General features: G+C 33.8%; 1 protein-coding gene across 2 annotated transcripts in view; it reads right to left on the minus strand.

Annotated features, from left to right (window-relative positions):
• The window catches only part of IQGAP2 (IQ motif containing GTPase activating protein 2), a 126,086-nt gene that overhangs the window by 7,703 nt on the left and 97,223 nt on the right, over window positions 1-21,160 (minus strand). For both annotated transcript variants that reach the window (XM_014053677.2, XM_014053678.2), the window contains 15 exons: window positions 20,779-20,949; window positions 20,073-20,156; window positions 19,403-19,474; window positions 18,926-18,995; window positions 17,519-17,727; window positions 15,984-16,133; window positions 14,009-14,172; window positions 13,385-13,609; window positions 10,511-10,651; window positions 10,108-10,192; window positions 7,064-7,296; window positions 6,471-6,603; window positions 4,050-4,152; window positions 2,178-2,319; window positions 258-345 (listed from right to left, as the gene is read on the minus strand). In XM_014053677.2, the coding sequence (XP_013909152.2) occupies window positions 258-345; window positions 2,178-2,319; window positions 4,050-4,152; window positions 6,471-6,603; window positions 7,064-7,296; window positions 10,108-10,192; window positions 10,511-10,651; window positions 13,385-13,609; window positions 14,009-14,172; window positions 15,984-16,133; window positions 17,519-17,727; window positions 18,926-18,995; window positions 19,403-19,474; window positions 20,073-20,156; window positions 20,779-20,949 (2,070 nt within the window). The remainder of the gene's footprint in view (window positions 1-257; window positions 346-2,177; window positions 2,320-4,049; window positions 4,153-6,470; window positions 6,604-7,063; window positions 7,297-10,107; window positions 10,193-10,510; window positions 10,652-13,384; window positions 13,610-14,008; window positions 14,173-15,983; window positions 16,134-17,518; window positions 17,728-18,925; window positions 18,996-19,402; window positions 19,475-20,072; window positions 20,157-20,778; window positions 20,950-21,160) is intronic.

A 21,160-nucleotide genomic window follows, 5' to 3' on the forward strand; every position in this document is an offset into this window, starting at 1 on the left:
CATGTTAGGGAAGGATAAGCTATTGGGTCTACGGAATCATCCTGCACTGATCACATTATCCTAGCTTCTAAACGAAGGAAGAAGAGTGCTAATCTAAGTTATTGGAAATAGGGCAAAATAAGCACATAACATACTTGTTCAATTATTCTCCAGAATGGAGATGACTACTTTACTTTAAGAATATATTCGCAAATGTGTTTTTTACAATATTATTTCGGAATTGAAATGTCCAGATACATACAAAATGGAATGGTTACCTGAAGTTCAGAAGCTGGTATTTCCAGAATTTTTGCAAGTGACTCCCCAGGCTGAGCTTGTATTACGTCCATAATTAGCCTTTTTGTTCTTAATGAAACAATCAGAGAAATTGTGATTAATGGATAGTTATTAAAGACTGCTACATTATTTTATATATAGATATCTATTCGGAAATAATTCTCACTATATCAATAGAGTCCTCCCATATAAGTATGTATCCTCCCTGAGGATTACTATATAAGACCTAATGGGAAAGCCCACTAACTTGATGTGAATATATAATCAAAAGAGAAGGCATAGGTATCTGAAGGCATGAGGGAATGCAACCTATCCAGGCAAAGAATTACTAAATGAAATCTAGAAGTGATGGCAAGCACTTTCAACACTATGAATTTTCAAACTACCATAAGCCAATCTATTCTTGTTTAATTGTGGCTTTATGTTGATTGATTTCTGTAGCATGTTCTCTGGAGATGTATGTATGAGCCTTCAAATCAACACTGACTCCTGGAACTGCCTGCACAACACCCTGGGGCATGACTCACTTAATAACTGTCTTGTTTAGCAACAAAAATGTTTGGCTCAATTGTAGTTGTAAGTCGAGGACTCCTGTATTGCTTTTTCCTTCTGTTGTTTATGAACTGCAGTTGTCATGCTTTTTAAGAATGGCATGATTTGTTCACTGTTGTCTTAATGAAAGTCCTCATATTGAAATACTTTAGATTAAGCGTAAGAGTATAATTCTGCCTCTTATACATGTTATATCTGGCAAAAAACTTTGGAGTGAAATGGTAAAATAATATTCATTTTTAAAGTAATTTTAACTAAAAGTTTTACAAAGAGCATAAAATCCAACCCAAACTAATAAAGAACAAAAACAGCAAATAAAAAAGAAAAGTATAGAAAGAAAAAAAAATAGAATCTTCTGATTTCCTTTGCTTCAAATGTAATTATAAAATTATCTCATAGTTTATGTGAAAGAAAGCTCACTCTTTTCTATTCAGAGATTATATTCTTGATTATCATACAGAAATGTAATGTGTATACATATACAGATTAGGTGTGTGAAGAATTCCAGATTCCCAACACAAAAATCTATCTGGTACAGCATAGCATCTGTCTGCAATTTCTTAAGGCCGTTGCATCTTTTCCCAGAATTGTGCAGGTGCTGCAAGGGGCAGCTGTGAGATCACAGGAAAAATTAGAGCAGTAAGTAATTGTAAACAGGTGCTGTATTCATGCTCCCAGACGCTATAAAGAAAGCACACCACACGTAGATAGAACATAGATAGAACATAGACAGACAGATCAATCACAACTCATAGAAACTCCTTCTTTACTAAGGAGTAAATAGCAGCAAACCTACTAAGAAGTAAATAGCAGCAGTAGAAGTTAATTTTCATCATATCCCCACAGAAGAAGGTCTCTGTACATTAAAAAAAGTACTTTAAATATTTCTAACTGTACAAATCCAAGGCAGATGTTTCCTCTGGTTTCCTGAAAGTCTAATCTATGTCCTGCTGCCCAATGTCTTTTTCATGTAACTTTATCATGAAACCACTTCAGTGTTTTTTTCTATGAACTTTCCAATAGCCTTTTAATTTAGAGAGACAGCCAAATACCATCATACAAATTCAACACTGCACTTAATAACAAGACAGGAATTAAGGAAATTCCTAAATATGTATCACTGTGCATTTGTGATTTTAAGAATGCTTATAAAACTCAGTATTAAACCTACTACCTATTGGACTTAAATAATATTTTCATATACATACAGACACATATATTTATTACTGCCTAATACTTCTTATCAACATGTAGTCAAAGTCTACATAAAGATTTTCACGATTATTAGTAATTATTACTACGATTCATTGACAAAAGCCTTTTCAATACCATATATTTTAAAAACATACTTTATCATTAGGCCCTTAATGTCTTGTTCTTCCCCTTCCCGTAAATCATATTTCCTGGCCAGTGAAAGAGAAATTTCTGTTTTAACAAGTTGATTTAAAGTATTTTCCTTGTTAGGATCATTGAGATCAATAGCTCCTTCCCCTGCAGAGAAAAAAAAAATAGTGCTTCCAACATTTTGCTTATGAAGTTTAAAAAAAAATGCAAAATCAGAACAAACATAAAGACAACACTACATAGATAATGCTTACTTTAAAAAAACTTTTCAACGACTGAAAAAAATTCAGGAAGATTTTGTACATGAACTACACAAAGTATATTTGTAGTTCAATTACTTAAACATGTTATTCTATTGTGGATAGTTATGGGAATAAAAGAGGTAAGAAATTTATAGACAACTCTGACTCTATGCTACATGCTAAAACAAGTCATTCTGTGGATTGCTTTTGTTAAAGAGAGACCGCCTACTGCCAATTACCTCCACTAGACCGATACGATCGCATCGATTAGGCCTCCTCCGAATTCCATCATCCAGCCAGTGCAGACTGGCAACTACCCGGAGGAGAGCCTTCTCGGTGGCTGCTCCGACCCTCTGGAACGAACTCCCCGTGGAGATTCGGACCCTCACCACCCTCCAGTCCTTCCGCGCCGCTTTAAAGATCTGGCTGTCCCGGCTGGCCTGGGGTTAAGATTCTAACCCCACCCGAATTGTGTGACTGTTGTGTTTTCTTTTTAATATGTTGTATAGTCTTCATGTTGGAAAATTGTTTGTCCTCCCCCCCCCTTTTTTGAACTGTGAGCCGCCCTGAGTCCCCCCAGGGAAAAGGGCGGCATACAAATAAAGGGAAATGAAATGAAATGAAATGAAAAAGATTTGGCTAGCATACACACAAGATGCAGGAGTTTCCCTGGCAGTTCTCATACATATGATTTGATATTATTGGAGAGCTGTGAAAAAATACAATTTTCATTTTTATTATCTTAAGAATCTGAATTATCTGTAAAGGCATTTAACAGCTTGCACAAATGTACCTGTGCTTTTTCTAATAATTAGTTCTGGCATTAACTTTTGATTTTCATATTCATGTATGCATGTACACATATGTAGCTTACTTACCTTTTAGCTGGCAAAACACCAGATTAAAAAAAAGAATCTAAAATCATATGCTGATAAAAAGGACGATACACCTACTGATTATATTGAATCATATGAGACTCTGTATTGCAAGTTCTAAATGGGAAACATACATACATACATACATACATACATACATACATACATACATACATACATACATATGGATAGATAGAAAGATAGGGAGAGAGGGAGGGAGAGGGAGAGAGAGAATGAATGAATGCTGGAAGAAAGAAGAATGTTGAGTCACAAGTCTGTAGAGCGCATCTTACTATCAGCTTCTTTCCTAGCAGACATCTGCAGATATAGAGGAGAAATGTCTTATGATGCTGCTAACCAGGCTTCCAGAGTTAGACCAAACGTTAAGTAGAAAGTGGACCACCTCACAATCTTCTCTTTATTCATTCTGAACTTGATTTCATTAAATGTACCCTTTTCATGTTAAGAAAATATATGCATTCATCATGTTTTTGTCCAGAACTCTATGCAATGTTTTCGCGTGTGTATGTATGTGTGTATGTATGTGTGTATGTGTGTATGTGTGTGTGTGTGTATGTGTAGTTGTGCAACTTCCACTGTAAAGGAAGGAAATACATTTTCAAACAAACAAATTTCCTGACAACTTGTACTAACTCAACAAAAATATTGTTCTAGTTTAACAGATATTGTTTTAAATCTATGCACAGGTTATATTCAATCTTTTAGTTGCCTTTTTGTGGTTTTTGTTGTATTATCTTACCAAGAAAAGTCTCTACATCTGGAACTTTCCCCAACCCTTCTAACAGTTCATTTAAGACATCATTTTGGTCTGGAGCAATGGCATCCTGATGTTCTAACAATAGCTGTAAATGAGATTATACTTGTCAAAACTATGGATACAAACTTTTCATATGCTAATAAATATTTAAATACATAACAGAACTAGAATGATAATACTATAAATGGAAATAAACACAAAACCAAAAGGGATACTAAAAAAGCATTTCAGGAGACTTGGTAGAAGTAAATGCAATATGCATTCATAAAGAAAAATGCAAAACCCATATTCATATGGAAGAAATTATTTCACATGAACAGGAAATAAATCACCCCATTCTGAAGTGTCCCTTCAATGCCATTTTAGGAATCAAACCACCAGAAAAATTTATGTACAAGAAATAAGATACAGTCCTAAAATAGATTCTTAATTTTTGGAATTGTAATTTATTCCACCGATTTGTTATTCAAAACTGCTATTGTATATGCAAAAAATATATATTTTCATCTGAAAATAATATATAATTTTTAAAATTAATACTGTTCTTTTCTTTCATATTAATTGGATTTGGTTAATACAGAATTGTCACAACCCTAAAAACATTTGGCACAAAAATCACATACATTATTAGTCAATGAAACCAACATCAAATGTCTGATTTAAAGAATTCACTGAGAGAGGATTTTATTTAATGGTTTCCAATTCTCTATTACAAAACTATTGCTCCTACGAAATACCTCATTTCACAGTTGAGAATTTTAATAGATTTTGGATGGCATCTGCTGGCAGAAGAAACTATGTGCCAATAAACTGTGAGAGGGCAATTTTTATTGTCCCCAGAACTGAGGAGACCCATAGAAAAAAAAATAGCAGAAAGTGGGAAATTAGTCTCTTCCTCTCTTCAGTGGAGGATTATTTTGTTCAATATGATTTGCAACATTTCATCCTTTCTATTACGGGAATGTTTTTTTTTTTGTTTTTTTTTACAATAGTGTCTTTAAAAATAATTGTTCTTGTAAAAAACAAAATGTTCCCTGGATTTCTATAAAGTTCCAAATGTATTCCTCAAAAATATTATGTATTTCAGTTTCAGGAAGTTAATTAACATGATTTAAAACTCAGGAATACAAAAAAAAAAGTTAAAGGTCAAAAAGCAGGTCAAAATTTATTAAGCTTTTTAAACATTTAAGCAATAATCTCAACCAAATGTTTTTAGAAAAATGTGCTGCATTAACTTTTCAACCATGCTTTTTCTATAGTCAGCAAATATTAACACTATCAGAGGAACTATATCTATAACCATAAATGATTATTAGAGATGCAGATAGTTTCTTCAACTGCCCAAATGATCAACCTTGAAAGAAATGTTAATTTATAAATATAAACAGAATAACCATCCGAACTGATTTCCTCTAATTAGCTGGCCTACAATAAGTAATTTTACTAGTGGTGTAAGAAATAAGAAGACTATGATAATAAATAACTTCCATTAAATAATCACTATTTCTCAAATTGTTATTTAAGCACGCCCACGCCCTGAATATCATACCATTATAATTTTACAAAATCTAGTCCTGAACTTAAATTATCTGCCTATTGTATTAAACTCAGAACTCTGAAGATCAAATCTGAATAATTCTAATCTTTCAGGAGATTAAATATTCAGTCATTAAATTAATACACATTTTTATGTTGCAAACATAAACTAAGAGAACTAGAAATATTTTATAGAGGAGTAAAATGGAGATCTGAAATTAGGTTTTAGATGTTCCATTGCACCACTGTAGTTCCAGTTTTCTCCTATTTGGGTTATCCATTATATTTTTCTTGGAATATTTAAATAAGGCATGGTTAAAATAGTTATGTATGGAACCCAATTATCCTTTGCGTTCTTTTTAAAGATTTATGTATAAATATGTAACAGGTCTTGTTTAAAACTAACATTCTGAAGAAGTGTAAAAAAGAGATAAGTCTGCTATCCAACTGTAATTCCTTTCCAATCTCTATGAAATGGATTGCACAAAAATGTAAAAATATAAACAGGTGTCCTGTTCAAAATATAAACTGGTGCCTTTCCAAAACTTTTTACTAAGAATTCCTGTCCTTTCTCCCAATAATTGTTATATGCAGTGATTGTCTTTGTTAACACTAAGAAAAAAGAAAGTAACACAGTTCACCTTTTCTTTGAAAATTTATTGAATACTCTTGAACCATTTCCTAATTTAAAGAACCCTACAGAAATGATTTCTTATTAATGTCTCCAAGTATTTGCTCAAATCTTCAGGTTATCACAGGAATCTAATTCCAATAGGAAAAAAATATTTGGTCTCTATCCTTAAATTATACATTTTATATTTCAGATCCATAATGCCCAAACTTACAACTTTTTTTGCATGCACTTACTGAATGTGTGTTGATAATTTCTTCAATAGATATATATATTACTGGCTTACTAAGAGTCACCATATCAGAATATTCATCAATATTGAATTTTTCTTCAGGTTCAGGAACCTCACATGCAGCTTGAAAAAAATTTCTAAGGTGGAAAGAGAATAGAATTTCAGAATACTACATATATATGCCACCACTATCCAATTGGTTAAATGCAGGACAGGATAAAATGGTTTTCTAATCCTATATGGAGAAAAAGCATTTAAAAATACATCTTCTTAGTGTTAACTTAAAGAGTCAATAGTAGTTTAATTAACTGCATCTATTTTCAGGCTTGTGGAAAAGCCAGAAAAAAGATGGGCTGCTTCAATGAACAGCAGAGGTGTGCTGTGCTCATGCAAGGTCTGAATCACACCTGAGAAAATTCTGATACAGGCTCAGCTTTAACAAGAATGCAGAATCTGAATGTTGAATATTAAGAAAATGAAATGTTATGAAAAGAAATGAAGATAAAACCATCAAGTTTACAAAAATATATACAGTGAGTGATGTGTAGAAGATATCCTTTCAATTCATGCTTTATAGTACATTAGATGAGTACCAACCTGAATTTCTCATATGTTTCGGAGAGATAACTATTCATGGACGAGAGATGAGCATTTTCCCCTTCAAAGAGATTATTTGATGCAGCATGTTGAAGGACTTTGGCTACACAACCTAAATTTCTCCTCTGATCAGAATGTATCTGCCCTCCCGCTGTCATGTCAATGATGTCAAAACCATCAGGTGCAACAATAGCTGGATTCATGAACCGATAGTACAGGAGATTTCCAACAATCTATTGGGGAAAGTCACTTTTAGATACCTCTACTTGGCATTTTTATTCACCCATTTAAACCCTACTTCTTAAACAATTGGTTATATACTACAAACCGGAAACAGAAAATCAGGAATAAAATCCAATAGGTTTGGATCAAACCTATGATGCACATCATTACATCCCTTATCTGAAGATATAACTGATACCTATGTCTAGTATAATACTTAGTATGAGTTATTATAATACTAATAATAGTATGATACTTATCATGCTACTTAGAGAAAATAAACATTCTCAACATTTCCAGCAATTACTTATAGGTATTTATGTAAAAATTAAGATGTACATAAATAAGAAAATGTGTTTTCCTCCCTAATAATTACATGCAAGAAAGGAGACTTATAAACATTTTGTTTATAAGACATTGCATGTGAATGGGTAGGAGGTGCTAATGGATGCAGATAATCTGCTGAAAGTCATAAATTATTTGAACATCAGTTGCATGAGAAGAACCATTTGGTGAATTTTAACTCTTTTTATAATGCCAAAAGCATTGTCTTTTCTTCTTTTCCCCTTAATTTATCCCACTTCCTTCTCCTTTTTGGCATCCCGTTCCCTTCCTTTCTTGGTACAGCTATTTATTCCTTTTCCTCTTTTCTTAATCCTATTGTTTCTTTCCTTCTCAAATCCTGGCAGATACAGTATATCTACCCACGTACAGACATGCTTATCTACCACTCAAACATTTATGGGGGACGAATCTTCAACTGATTGGCTGCAGCTGGAGTTGGCAATGAAGACTGATAAGGTGAAAGAGTAGGCATGAGAGTTTGTTCTGTTTTTATGCTGGGATGAGCAGAGGAGACTGTTTTAAATTCAGTGTCATCATCCTTTTCAATAATAAAACTGTTTCATAATGATAAAAAAGTATTTTAAATAGATGCATTGATTGTTGCATTTTGTCAAAACAGTAACATGTAAATAAAATATTTTCCCCCAAATTAATGGGTGTGGTTAGTCTTTCTGATTCTATGTAACAGCTTTGCCTTTCCGAACTGTTATACGAATGGACTATAAAGGTTTAGTAATGAATACACACTCAATGATTTTCATCTCCCCCCCCCCCCAAAAAGCTCATTTCATACTAAAAAATAAGATAGCTTTCTTTGGCAGAGCAGTCTAACAGCATGCAGGGGGAGCAAAGAGATGTCTAAATTAAAACATCCCATTCCATTCTTCTCCTTCTCTTTTCTTTCCTGCTTCATTGCCTTAAATGACCATATTCTTAGAATAGTAAGTTTTGGAAAAATCAACTTGACACCAAGAAATATCTTCACTATGATAAGAAATTTAGAGCTGAAATGAACTTTTTACCTCTTTAATCATGCAACGTTAGAGACTTTCTAAAGGACAGAGCAAGAGCCAGTTTGATGTAGTGATTACAGCAGGGATGGGCTTCAAAAATTTCAGCAATGATCTCTTTGCTCGGTTGCTGGGTGGGCGTGGTCATGGTGGCTGTGGCCTAGTCAGCCCCCTGTACCATGGCAGGGGAGCTGGTTTCACTCCGGAGGCTTTCCTCAAGCCTCTGGGAGAGCAAAAACTGTTCCCCCTGGGCTCCGGAGGTCCTCTGCATTGGCCCTACCTTGCATCCAAAATGAGCCATGTGGAGACTCCTGGGAAGGGCAGGGTGGGTGGGGTCAGCCAGGGGTGGGATTTGGAGATTCTCCAAACCGGCCATAATGTTAGCAACAGGTTCTCCCGAACCCGGGCGAACCCATAGGAGCCCACTCCTGGGTTAAAGCATCAGATTAGAAACTGGACACTGGGAGGCAATGGCAAACCCCTTCCCCCAAAAAACCTTGCCAAGAAAACTCCAGGAACTAGTCAATACTGACTCAAAGGCACCAAAGAAAAAAAAGAAAAGAAAAAGAGTTATTGAAGCAACAAAAGCCCCACTTGAATGATCAGAGAGCTCAGACTGGATCTTGACTTATATGGAAAGCTAGAGTTGCATTCACGTTAATCTCCTAGAATTCATAGAAACTATAAAGCTGAGGGAACTGCAAGTTCTACCCTCTTCTCTTTTTGAACCCTTCACACATTCAGGCAAATGCCTAAGACTTATTGTGAAGCAAGTATTTTGCATGGCCTCAGCTTTCTAGGCTGGATGAAATATGACAGTGTCACTTTATACAAGCATTTTCAACCAAGACAAATTCAAGAAATTAATTTGTTCCAACTTTACTGTAATTAGAGTAATAAATTGTTTTTAAAGATTTATAGCTTTAAATAACATAGAAACAAAGTTAAAAATATTTTATGGCTTTTGTTTACATACTACTAAATCCTGCACCAAATCTCCCTTACTCACAACTGATAAAAATTGGCAGGCATTTCCTGTCATTTTGAGGGAGGACAAACATATGTCTAGTATTCTAGGCCTAAAACAGTTTTAATGTTGTTTGAAAAAAGGAAAATAAATACCTTAATGCAGAAAATTGCAATTATTATTTGTAACTGATTACATTTACTTATATTCTGTGATCTAGAAAATATACTTTACTAATATGGAATAATGCATATAAATAATAACATAATTAATTTTAAAAACACCCCATTCACATGAATATTAACCTACATATTGTATTATCAAAAAAGTTTAAGTATCACTGATCTTTATCTAAGAAATCAGTTTTCAGATAGAAAAATATTATATTTTTGTCCTGGTTCTCCTAAGTTGTACTGTATCCAGTGCTAATAAATACATAAATTCCCTCTCGTATATTTAGAAAGTACAATGAAACTGTTGAATCACCCTTGCAAATCTACCTTTAAAAGCTCATCTTCTGTTGCATCTGGGAATTTCTCATGAAGTGAGTTCTTCAGAACTTTGGCTATATATCTCAATCCATAACTACATGCAAAAACAGATGAAAAAGGAAACAAGTGGAAACTTGGGATGAAAAACAATATATTTAAGTCAACCAAAAAAGAAAAAGAAAACATTGTATTTAAATATTTTAGAAATAAACAAAACAGGATGATATATTCAAAAAGAAAATACATTGTGAATGTTTTTTTCAAATCTAAAGAATGTGATTGGTTATAGAGATGTAAATACTTCCCTCTGCTGGTAAAATATCATAATAAATAAAACAACTAAGGAATTACAAAATAAGTTTGCCTTTTAATTAAGAATTCCACCAACATTCTCAGAGGTTCCTGCACTTACGGCATTAAGTTCAGAGATGAGAATATGGAGGCAAGGACTTTATCGGTTACTGCTCTGAGACTCTGAATTGAGGATTCTAGTCGATTCATTACTTCAGGGTGTGCCAAGGCCTGTTCTGTTGTTACATCATAGGGTAATTTACTACAAAAAGAGAGAAGAAAATGATAATCTACATAGCACAGAAGAATTAATATTTTATTGAACATTTTAAAAAAATATACTTTAGCTATTTTATATGTTAATGAATCTGCTGGATTAATTATAATTATTTGCATCACAGCTTATTTTAATAATAAAGGTAAAGGTAAAGGTTCCCCGTGCACATATGTCCTAGTCATTCCCAAATTTAGGGGGCAGTTTCATCTCCATTTCAAAGCTGAAAATCCAGCACTGTCCAACAACATCTCCGTGGTCGTGGCCGGCATGACTTAACGCCAAAAGCGCACGGAACGCTGCTACCTTCCCACGAAAGGTGGTGCCTATTTTTCTACTTGCATTTTTACATGCTTTCAAACTGTTGCATTGGCAGAAGCTGGGACAAGTAACGGGAGCTCACTCCATTACATGGCACTAGGGATTCAAACCACCGAACTGTTGACCTTTCTGATTGAAAAGTAAACACTGAAATGGCTTTCATTGGGTCTGCCAGCTGGGAGAATTTTTGCTTCTTGTCCTTTTGAGAAAGAAGTTCTTGTTATCTGCTGCTTTGTTCCTGCTTTGGTTTAATACACAGTTTCTCCCCAGGTTTTCTGATAAGTTCTGCCAGGTCTTCTGTGTTCTGTGATTTTTCTTCAAGGAGCTCATATCGAAATGTCTTAACCACCGCATCCCTTTTAGTATTTTAACAATGCTAAAGTGTTATTTTTCTGTGAACTTATTGAGACATCTCCAATAATCTTATAGATTGCTATGTTTCTGATGCATTTGATTCCACCACCAACCCAATTTTCTTTGACTACATCATATTTTCAATGCAATTTGTCCTCCAGTGTTTTTAATGGCAACAGCTCAATATACCAAAGTGTACAAGATAAATCTAAAACACTGAAAATAAATATGTTTGCCTGATTACCACTAAATGTAAACTGCCAATACTTCTGATCATTTAAAACACTGAACTATACTTCAAAATGGGATTTTTCCATGTTTTCCAAATAAACTATTTTGATAGAAAAATAATAATTTAAATGGAAACACATTCTCACATCACCCATGAATTTCAAGATACATATGCACATATATGCAAAACATTTTAAGAAATTATCTTATATAATATTTTTAATGAGACCCAAAATTGTAATGACACTTCCAGGAAATAGCACAGCATCGGTATACTCAGGAAGTGTTTTTTTAAAAAAAATCTGAGAAAAAAAGAAATATTGAGACCCCAAACAGAATGATTAAATATCATTTATGCAACAAAGGGCACAATTGGGATGAATCTAAAACATATGTATAATAAGACCTGTAATACATTTTTATAGAATCAGTATCAAACATATCATCCTTATAATAGCTGTGAATTAGTCTACTCAAAAGTATTTCATTTCTATGTATCAAACCAATAATGGTTTTTTAAAGGAAATTATTGTATTTTTAAAGTCTCTCTTTTGGGGCAGAAGGGCCTCATTCAGCAGAAACAAGAAGCCTTCAAGTATAGCAAAAATGAAGTTCCACATCTGGAAATCATATTAAATATATAACGTATGTAAAAGTATTGCTGTCTTTAAGCATTTCATTCAGATAACAAGAGTTTTTTAAATGTCCAAAGATTTTGCACTCCATTGTTTTGGTGATGTAACTTCATCCTGGAGAAGTTCTATCTGTGTGGTCATGCTTTCACTATTTGAAAGCATATAATCAATCCAGCAAATCAAAGATTACTTTTCTACTTATATAGATTGCATGGCCATTGTTTTTAAATGTGTTGCATGATTGTCATTTACCCCATTTTTTTGAGATTAAATAAATACAATGTATTTTAAATCATCACATTCATTTAATGTCACTATTTTTTCAGAACCAAAAAAAACCCCTAAAGTTGAAAAACCCCAAATAGACTTCCTAATCATTTACTGCAGAGAAACAAAACATCTTCAAAAGAAAAAAAACAAGAAAGTCCAGTTGCCTCCTGAAAAAGCACCTTCGGGACAACCATGACCTGGATGACTGAGAATCTCTATAGACTTTTAGCTATACAATTTGGGATGAACACCCTTTGAGTGGTGTGGGAATAGGAATGGATTTTCAGAGAAAAATGGCAGACTACAGGAAACAAGAGTGCTACTCGGTGACCCTGAGGACACAGATAAACCTCCAAATGCTTCAACAACCCCCCAAAAGGATGCAGATTATCAACTGTCTGCAAGGAATATAAATCCTTCCATTCCCCACTATCCTGTCAGAGGTGAAGAACCTTCATGGATGAGAAGCGAAATGTCTTCAAAAGAAATAACAAAAATTAAATTCAAATCCAGTTGCCTCCTGAAAAAGCACATTTGAGACAGCTATGACCTGGATGACTGAGAATCTTTACAGACATTTACTGCAGTGTTTCTCAACTTCGGCAGTTTGAAGATGGATGGAATTCAACTCCCAGCCTAGCTGGCAGGGGAATTTTCCGCCCATCTTCAAACTTCTAAGGTTGAAAAACACTGGTTTACTATGTTTAATATAATCTTCCCCACTCTAGGATTCTTCAAATATATTGGAATTCAGTTCACCTAATTTCAGTTGTTATGAGTAACCAACATTTTTTTCTTTGCTTTTTGTCATTTATTCTGTCATAATCCTCCTCTTTCATCCCAAATTTTGCAACAGCACCTAGAGATACTGAAAATCAAAATCAGTTTTATTCATTTGTTGTGTACTGACCTGGCCTCTCCAGTTTGCATTTCCAGCTGGTTTACCCATGCTTTGTACACTTCCACGGGACTTGTATTGATGACTAAGGATTTGTCATCCATTATGTCCTTTACCACTGAGGACAATAACTGACGCAATGTGTTCTGCCCTCGTGCACCTCGATTGAAGCTAACCACCATCTTTATGACAGTAGGATTTCCCGTGACAATATCCTGAATCTGATCTACTTTAGAACTGCAGTAAAGAAAATTAGCAACATTTATATTTTGACTTCAGATATCAAAATTGTATTTTTGCTATTGTAGTGAGGTTTTTTTTTCATGAATCATGTTTTTGCAAAATGCAAGAATTAGATGTAGGAACATTTTGAAATACAAATGTAGATCTATTCAATTAATGCACATCATTTCCCCTGAAGTTTACAGCCTGATCCTTAAAACTGCTTAAGTGTGATGCAAGCATCCTATGTTGAGCAACGAGAAACAACTTCCTACTTTCCCATTATATGAAAAACCCTTTATATTAGCTACACAAGTTTAAAGGAAATATAAGTTTAATGCATAGTTTTTCTCTATTGCTCTATTGTCCCTACTCAAACAAATATTAAAAAGTGAAGAGAAATAATATGCATACTTTATTTCTTCTTCCAGAGCAGTTTTAAACAACTTCAGAAGTAAGTATTCTTCTCGTTGATTAGAAGCATAATTGTATAGTGTGAAGATAACTGTATCCATAAATTTAGTGGATTTGTTCTGGGGCATCTGGAAGATGAGCTTTGCCAGATAGGTTGGATTAGTCTGTGTAAAGAATATTAGAGTTAACAGAATGAAATATCCACATGTATTTTTCAATGATCGAAAATTCTCTTGTAAAAGTGTTAGCATTAGACTAGAAATTCCATTACTGACATAAAATATAGTGTGTTAAACTAATGCAGCATTCTAGCAATCTTTTCACCTTGTGTTAGTCCTCAACATACATTATATCCATTGTACCTTATAATCAGGGAACTAATATTTATTTATTGTTTTTATTTATTTATATCTCACCTTTATTTTTACAAATAACTCAAGGTGACAATCATATCTAGCACATCTTACTCCGCCTGTTTACTCCACAACATCCCTTAAGTGAATTGAGCTGAAAGTGATTAGGTCAAAGTCATCCACTGGCTTTCGTGGATAGGGCGTGATTTGAATTCACAATCTCTTGCTTTCTAGTTGGTGCTTTAACCACTAGACTAAACCAGCTTATGACCATTTCCCAAAGTTATGGTCATTGCAGCATCTCTCATGTGATCAAAATTTGAGCATTTGGCAGCCTACCTGCCTACCTCCCTTTCTTGCACTCCATAGCCCCTGCTGCCTGAGTTGCCCATCATAGTTTTCCTGCTCCTACTACTGACCAAATATGCCCAGCATGGCCCTTTGTGAGGCATCTGCTGGCTGCACAGGGCTCTCTTTCCAAGGCTGTGCATGATGGTTTGGGAGAATTGAAGGGGAGGGCACAGCTGAAGGGGAGACAATCCCTTACATTTGAAGTATCCTTACCTAAGGACTGGTGGAAGTCACTTAACAATTGCAATGGGGTGTTATGGGATTGCCATCATTAATCAATGCAGTCAGATGATGCCACACTTTACAACTGAATCACTTAGTGATAGAAATTCCAGTCCCAATTATGGTTGTTAAGTTGATGACTACCTGTATATCATTGCCAGAACTAAATAAAATAACACTTAGATTTGTTACATACATTTCAATAAAGAGCAAAACTCTTTAGATACATGCCAATTTTTATTACCTTAGATTCAGTGTAGATAGCCAAATTTTCTCTCTCACTGCATAAGTAATTAAATCTCTTTTCTCAAATATTACTTTTTGACCTTTTCTCGTTCAATGAAAGAACCACCACTCTTGCTAATTTAAATGTCTGAGTAACCCGAGGGGTGGGTAATGATCCTTTGGTCCTTCAGTGATATGCTATCAGTGGGCAGCACCATGACAAAGAAATGAGGTAGGGGCTAGGTCAAAAGCTAATTAGATATTTATTTATCATGCATTTAATAATTCTCCCATCTGTCAGATTAATGAAAGGATTACAAGTAGCTATGGAGCCTGAGTTCATGTACCTCTTAAATGCATATGATTCAGATTTAGCGCACTCTGTTCTTTGCTAGAGAAAGAAGAATTCAGCCTTCCCAATATGTTTGTAATAGGTCATATTTCAATTCTGGATTGATCCTAAAAACTGCAAGTAAAAGGGTACTATGTATATACATAATTGAGTATAAGTGAATGTATGTGTACTTGTATTTGAAAGTACAAGAATGAGTAATCTTCAGCAGAAGAAAAAAGAGAAGATGAAATGTAGTATCCAGTTCTTTTAAAATAAATTTTGATTTGCACTCCGTGTGGTGTGTGTGTGTGTGTGTGTGTGTGTGTGTGTGTGTGTTTTCCTAGAGGACTGAAGAGCTGGATTACATTATAATGAGGTTTGTTCAAATTGATTTGAATTGGTTTGGCTTCAAAAACTGCTATTGCCACAGCCAATAAAAAGGAAATCTATGATCCTCTGTATTATAAATTCTCAGTCACTGATTACTTACCTGAAGAAGGTAAAACAAGTGTTGATACGCTTCTAGTTTTTTCCTCCTCTCTTTGCTCAAGCCTTTGATGCCTTGCTTTTCCCCAGTTACCATCTCTTGCAGCTGGTTTTTGCTTTTCTTGTTCAGCTTCTTGCTATGTGACACAACATCCTGAAAAATGAAAGCCATGCCAACACTTCAAATCTGATATTTGGTAGAAATTAAAGTTTGCTATTACAATCACATTCATTTCAATTTAGCATTTTGAGAGAAATTCCTAGTATGGCTCTGAGTACCTAATCAAGTACAAAAATAGAACCACTATGACAAAAATTTATCAAGCAACCCCTGAAAAGGAAGAGATTCAGTGCTTAGAGCATGGCTTGGCTCTAAGCCCCAGCAACAGAAATACAATTTCTTATGAGAGTTTAAGTAAAATCTGGCAATTGAGAAGAGGAAGAGAGAGAATAACCCTTGGGTTTCTAAACTTGAAGCTTGGTGAGCCCATTTGTAATGTTAACATATCTTGTAAGTGCAAGAAGGTACAAATAACCAATTTAACAAAATGTTATTGTCCCTTACCAGTATTTTGTCTTTTTTCCCCCTGACAGGTTAGCATATTTTCCAATTAACGTCTGGTTTTAGTGTGCTTATTTAAGCAAATTTACAAGACACATTTGAGGCCTTGTGAATAAGCATGAATGGTGGAAGATGCTTCTCTGCAGCATGCCAGCTTCCAACTCCTCCCAGCAATATTTTCAGTTACAAAATAATGTTTAAAATGTAAAACCTCATGGGAGCAAATCTAGCAGGAATTAAGACAGGTATTCTCAGGCTGTCTGGTGAAGCTGAAGGTCTATTAAATTCAAATGGATGTAAATTGATGCAATTTACATTAATTTTGCAATCAGGATAGATATGTAATTTAAGAAATTATGTCAACCATGTCAATTTATATTTCTGCCATTATACTAATGATGTAATTGATACAATTAAATTATATCAGTTATCTGGATTGCTTCAGAAATTGACTGCAAAGTTAAAACTGACTATTTGGAGTTAAGTCCAAAATTTTGTCTGTTGTATCTGAAGTCCACTGATAGATGCATACAGTAAGGTTTATTGAATAAAATATTCTAGATACTTATTTAAGCTCATATAACATCTCTGTATTTGTGATTGATCAAGAGGAATTGCTGATCAATTGCTCGTCCTGCATCTTTTAACAAAAGAGAATCCAGGAGCAGAAGTAGAAATGTTTAGTCTTTCTTACTTACAGATGTATTTATTTCTGGAATTCTCTGGAAAACCAAAGAGATCTCACAATTACCTTTGCCGGGAAATTATTAACCAATATTAATAAGCATAATAACAATACATAAACAATAATATTATTTCAGAGAAATTTTAATATTCCATCAGAGACTACTTGCATGAAATCAAGTCCCAGCCCACAAGTTTACAAGCTAAAGGGCAAATAAAAATATGTAATAAAAGAGAAAAAAAGCAAACCTGACTTTAATTACTACAATTGTGAAAACATTATATCTACTAACCTGTAATGTTATTCTGTTTTTAACCAGCAATCCTATTTTAATATCCATTAAATTCAAATCTTTTTCCAACTGTTGACTAGATCGGATATTGGTGACCACCTCTTCCCTTAGCCTTGTAACTTCTAGCTCTTCTTGAAAATCTAAATCACTCTGATCCATGAGATAAGCAAATTTGCGCAAGACATTCAAAGGAGGATTTGCAGAACTGGCTATAAATGAAGTAAACAAATTAAAAATTACAGAATTCATTTCCAAACAAATGGTACCTGGCAGCCAAAACAATTGTACTTAAAACATGATTTTATTTATTCTTTTTAAAAAGTTCAGCTTCCTAAAAGCTGAAGCTCTCTGGGAAGTTTATAATAAAGCATACTAAGAATATATAATCAAAGTAATAACATATACACAAGTATATAAAATATAAAATAAAACACCATGTAATCTAGGCAACAGCATAGGGAATATTCAAAAACTACAAGAATATGAACTGAAATACAATTTAAAAGCCTGGGAAAATTTTTAAAAAGTTTTTAGTTGGCAACCAAAATGACACTAATGTGGCTGCCCCTAACTCAAGTCTCTGTAGGGAGGGAATTCCATAAATAAAATGACATCACAGAAAAAGCAACTTAGAACTAAGGAGAAATTTCCTGACAGTAAGAACAATTAATCAGTGGAACAACTTGCCTCCAGAAGTTGTAAATGCTCTAACACTGGAGGTTTGTAAGAAGAGATTGGCAACCATTTGTCTGAAGTGGTGTGGGGTTTCCTGCCTAAGCATGGGGTTGGACTAGAAGACTTCCAAGGTCCCTTCCAACTTCTATTCTATTCTATCGTATCCTATCCTAAAAAGCTCTTGCCATTGTAGAGGTTCCCATCTTTTCCTTTGTTTAGGAGACTTGAGGGAAGGCCTCATTAGATAATCTTAAATTTGGGTAGATACGCATGGAAGAAGATATTCCTTCAGCTAACTTGATCCTTAAGGCCAGTTAGGGCTTTAAAGATTAAAAACATTAAATAACTGAGTATAAACAACTTTGCAAGGTAGTCTCAGCTAGACTTGCAGCTGGGAAAACATCTGATGAATAAAAAGTGCTCTATGAGCCTCTAGTGACAGTAATGGATCTAGGACCCCTCCCAAACTATGAACCTGCTTCTTTAAGGCATGTGCAGACCCCTCCAGGACAAACACGGCACCATTCTGCTGGAGAAATGTACATATCTTGTCTGAATCTTATGCACCATTATCCTGATCACGCAGCTTTTAGAACACACAACATCTTTATCGGTATTAGATAAAAAGGAAAAGTAGAGCTTGGGAACATTCATTTTGTTATACAGTATGTACAAAATCTAATTCCTTTATCTAGTATATAGTATATTCAGAAAATATTATTCAGTACTTACTCAAAATTCTGTAATCATCCCTAGCTTTATTTGCTTTAAGGAATGCTTGAATTTTCACAATTTCTTCATTCTGGAAAAAAAAACCTCATAATATATACAGTACACTTACAGTTGTTACCCAGCAAACAAACTGGCTGCAAATATCTTTTGTAGTTCGTATTCTCATGGTGTGTGTGTGTGTGTGTGTGTGTGTGTGTGTGTGTGTGTATGTGTGTGTGTGTGTATATATATATGTATGTATGTATGTATGTATGTATGTATGTATGTATGTATGTATGTATGTATGTAGCATTTGTGCTGATAAATAAATAAAGGGAGACTAGTATAGATCTATTTCTATATATATATATGACAGATAGTGTTCATAATAGTCTTATTAATCTTCTCTTTCTTCTTTCCTATGACATTGGGATAATATAAAATTTGTTGTAAGCAATTAACTATTAAACAAGAGAACAAAAAAGAGAAAAATCTTACATGATCTTTGAAATATTGTATTCGTTCTTTGTATGCTTTTCTTGCTAACCACATTTTGATCCATGACTGAATCTAAAAGTTAAAGAATTAAGAAATATTTACATGATCAATATTTAAATATTTTTGTTTTTAGCATATTGTTAGTTTTTATTAGCATCTTATTTTTATTAGTTGGAATATAATGTTATATGCCTGTGTGTCACATCTCACATTAAGACATGAACAAGAAATAGCTTCACTGCCTTTAAGCCGGTTCATTCAGTCTCACAAACCCAATGCATCACAGCTGGCTTCAAATCTCAAATGAGATTTCCACAGTTCCATTTGCACAATTATACAAATTCTCAATGAAAAGCAGTCAGATGATTGGTATCTACTTTTTTAAAGCTAACAGGCATAATTAAACTTGCTCTTGCCCAATTTGTCCAATCTTTGACATTTCATCAGTGACTTCATCCCATATGCTTCATTGGGCAACTACAAAGGTGTTACAAGCTGCAAAATACTTGTCACATTTACAATAGATTTTTTTTAAAAAAATAATTGAAACAATTCAGATGTACACAATTAAAATGTAGGAAATCAGAGAGATTATTAGGCCATAGCCACTGGCCCATAACTAGAATGCCAAAGTTAGCTTTGTAATTCACTACGGACAAGATATATTTACCTTGGTGATAGAGGCAACATTTCTCTGCAACAGCTGAAGTCTTTCCGAATAATTTTTCTTTTGTTTATACCCTTTCCAAAATGCCTGGTTATTTAAAACACAAGAGGTATTAGCAATATGACTAATACTAAATCAATTCCAAACTTTCTCTAAGCATAGCAAAGTTGCCATGCTTTCTGTTCTTGTACTTGCAAATTTCAGAATGGACATTTTTTTTCTTTTTCAGATAAAAATCTATATTGTGCTCTTAGAAGGGATACAGAAGTGTGCTTCTATTAAAATGTGACAGCAAACATTATTTATAGTAAGCTTTATTTGAGTTTTCTATTTTGTTATTCCAAATGGAATATAATCTTACAATATTAAAATATAAAGTAAAATACTTAAAGTAAAATACTTAAAAATATGTTATAATGATTGCTTTTCACTTGCTACACAATGTACAGCATAGAATATATATCACACTGCAAAAACAGTAAGTGTTTTTGGCAAGGCAAGTTTAGGGATGGTTGTTAGATATGCCTGGTAAAACTACTTTATCTTCATAGTCTATATTCCATCCTTGATTTAATTATTAAAAACAGAACTTTAATTGCACACTTACAAGAAAACCTTATCTGTACTGAGATGTTGGAATGTTGGAATAGGTGTATTTATTAATACTCTTCATTAGGTTATTAGTCATCCAATACTAGATGCATATTACCTGTATTTTTATCACTGATGGCTCCTGGGTTTGGAGGTAAGCTTTTCTTTCTTTATATTTTTTCCTGACTAAAAATCCCCTTGCTTTAGCTTGCAGCTGAATGATCAGGTCCTCATTTGCACACCATAGTTGTTCTCTATTATAATTTGATGTGATCTCACTGACAATTTTCTATAAGAAAAATAAATATTAAGGAGACAGCCAAAATAAGAAACTCAGCAAAATCCATATTGTTTCAGCAGTTAACTACACTACACTTTCCAACCAAATTGACTGAAATTTATGTAGACTATATTTTATTCTATTTTTTTTTTAGCTTCTTCTTTGGAATATTTTTCAAAATAAGCATTTCTGAATATTAAATGGAAACTGTTAAATAGGT

This window comes from Thamnophis sirtalis, unplaced genomic scaffold, assembly GCF_051295495.1.
Source record: "Thamnophis sirtalis isolate CommonGarterSnake01/CBP01778 unplaced genomic scaffold, rThaSir2_p1.2 scaffold_5, whole genome shotgun sequence".
In the NCBI taxonomy this organism is placed as follows: Eukaryota; Metazoa; Chordata; class Lepidosauria; order Squamata; family Natricidae; genus Thamnophis; species Thamnophis sirtalis.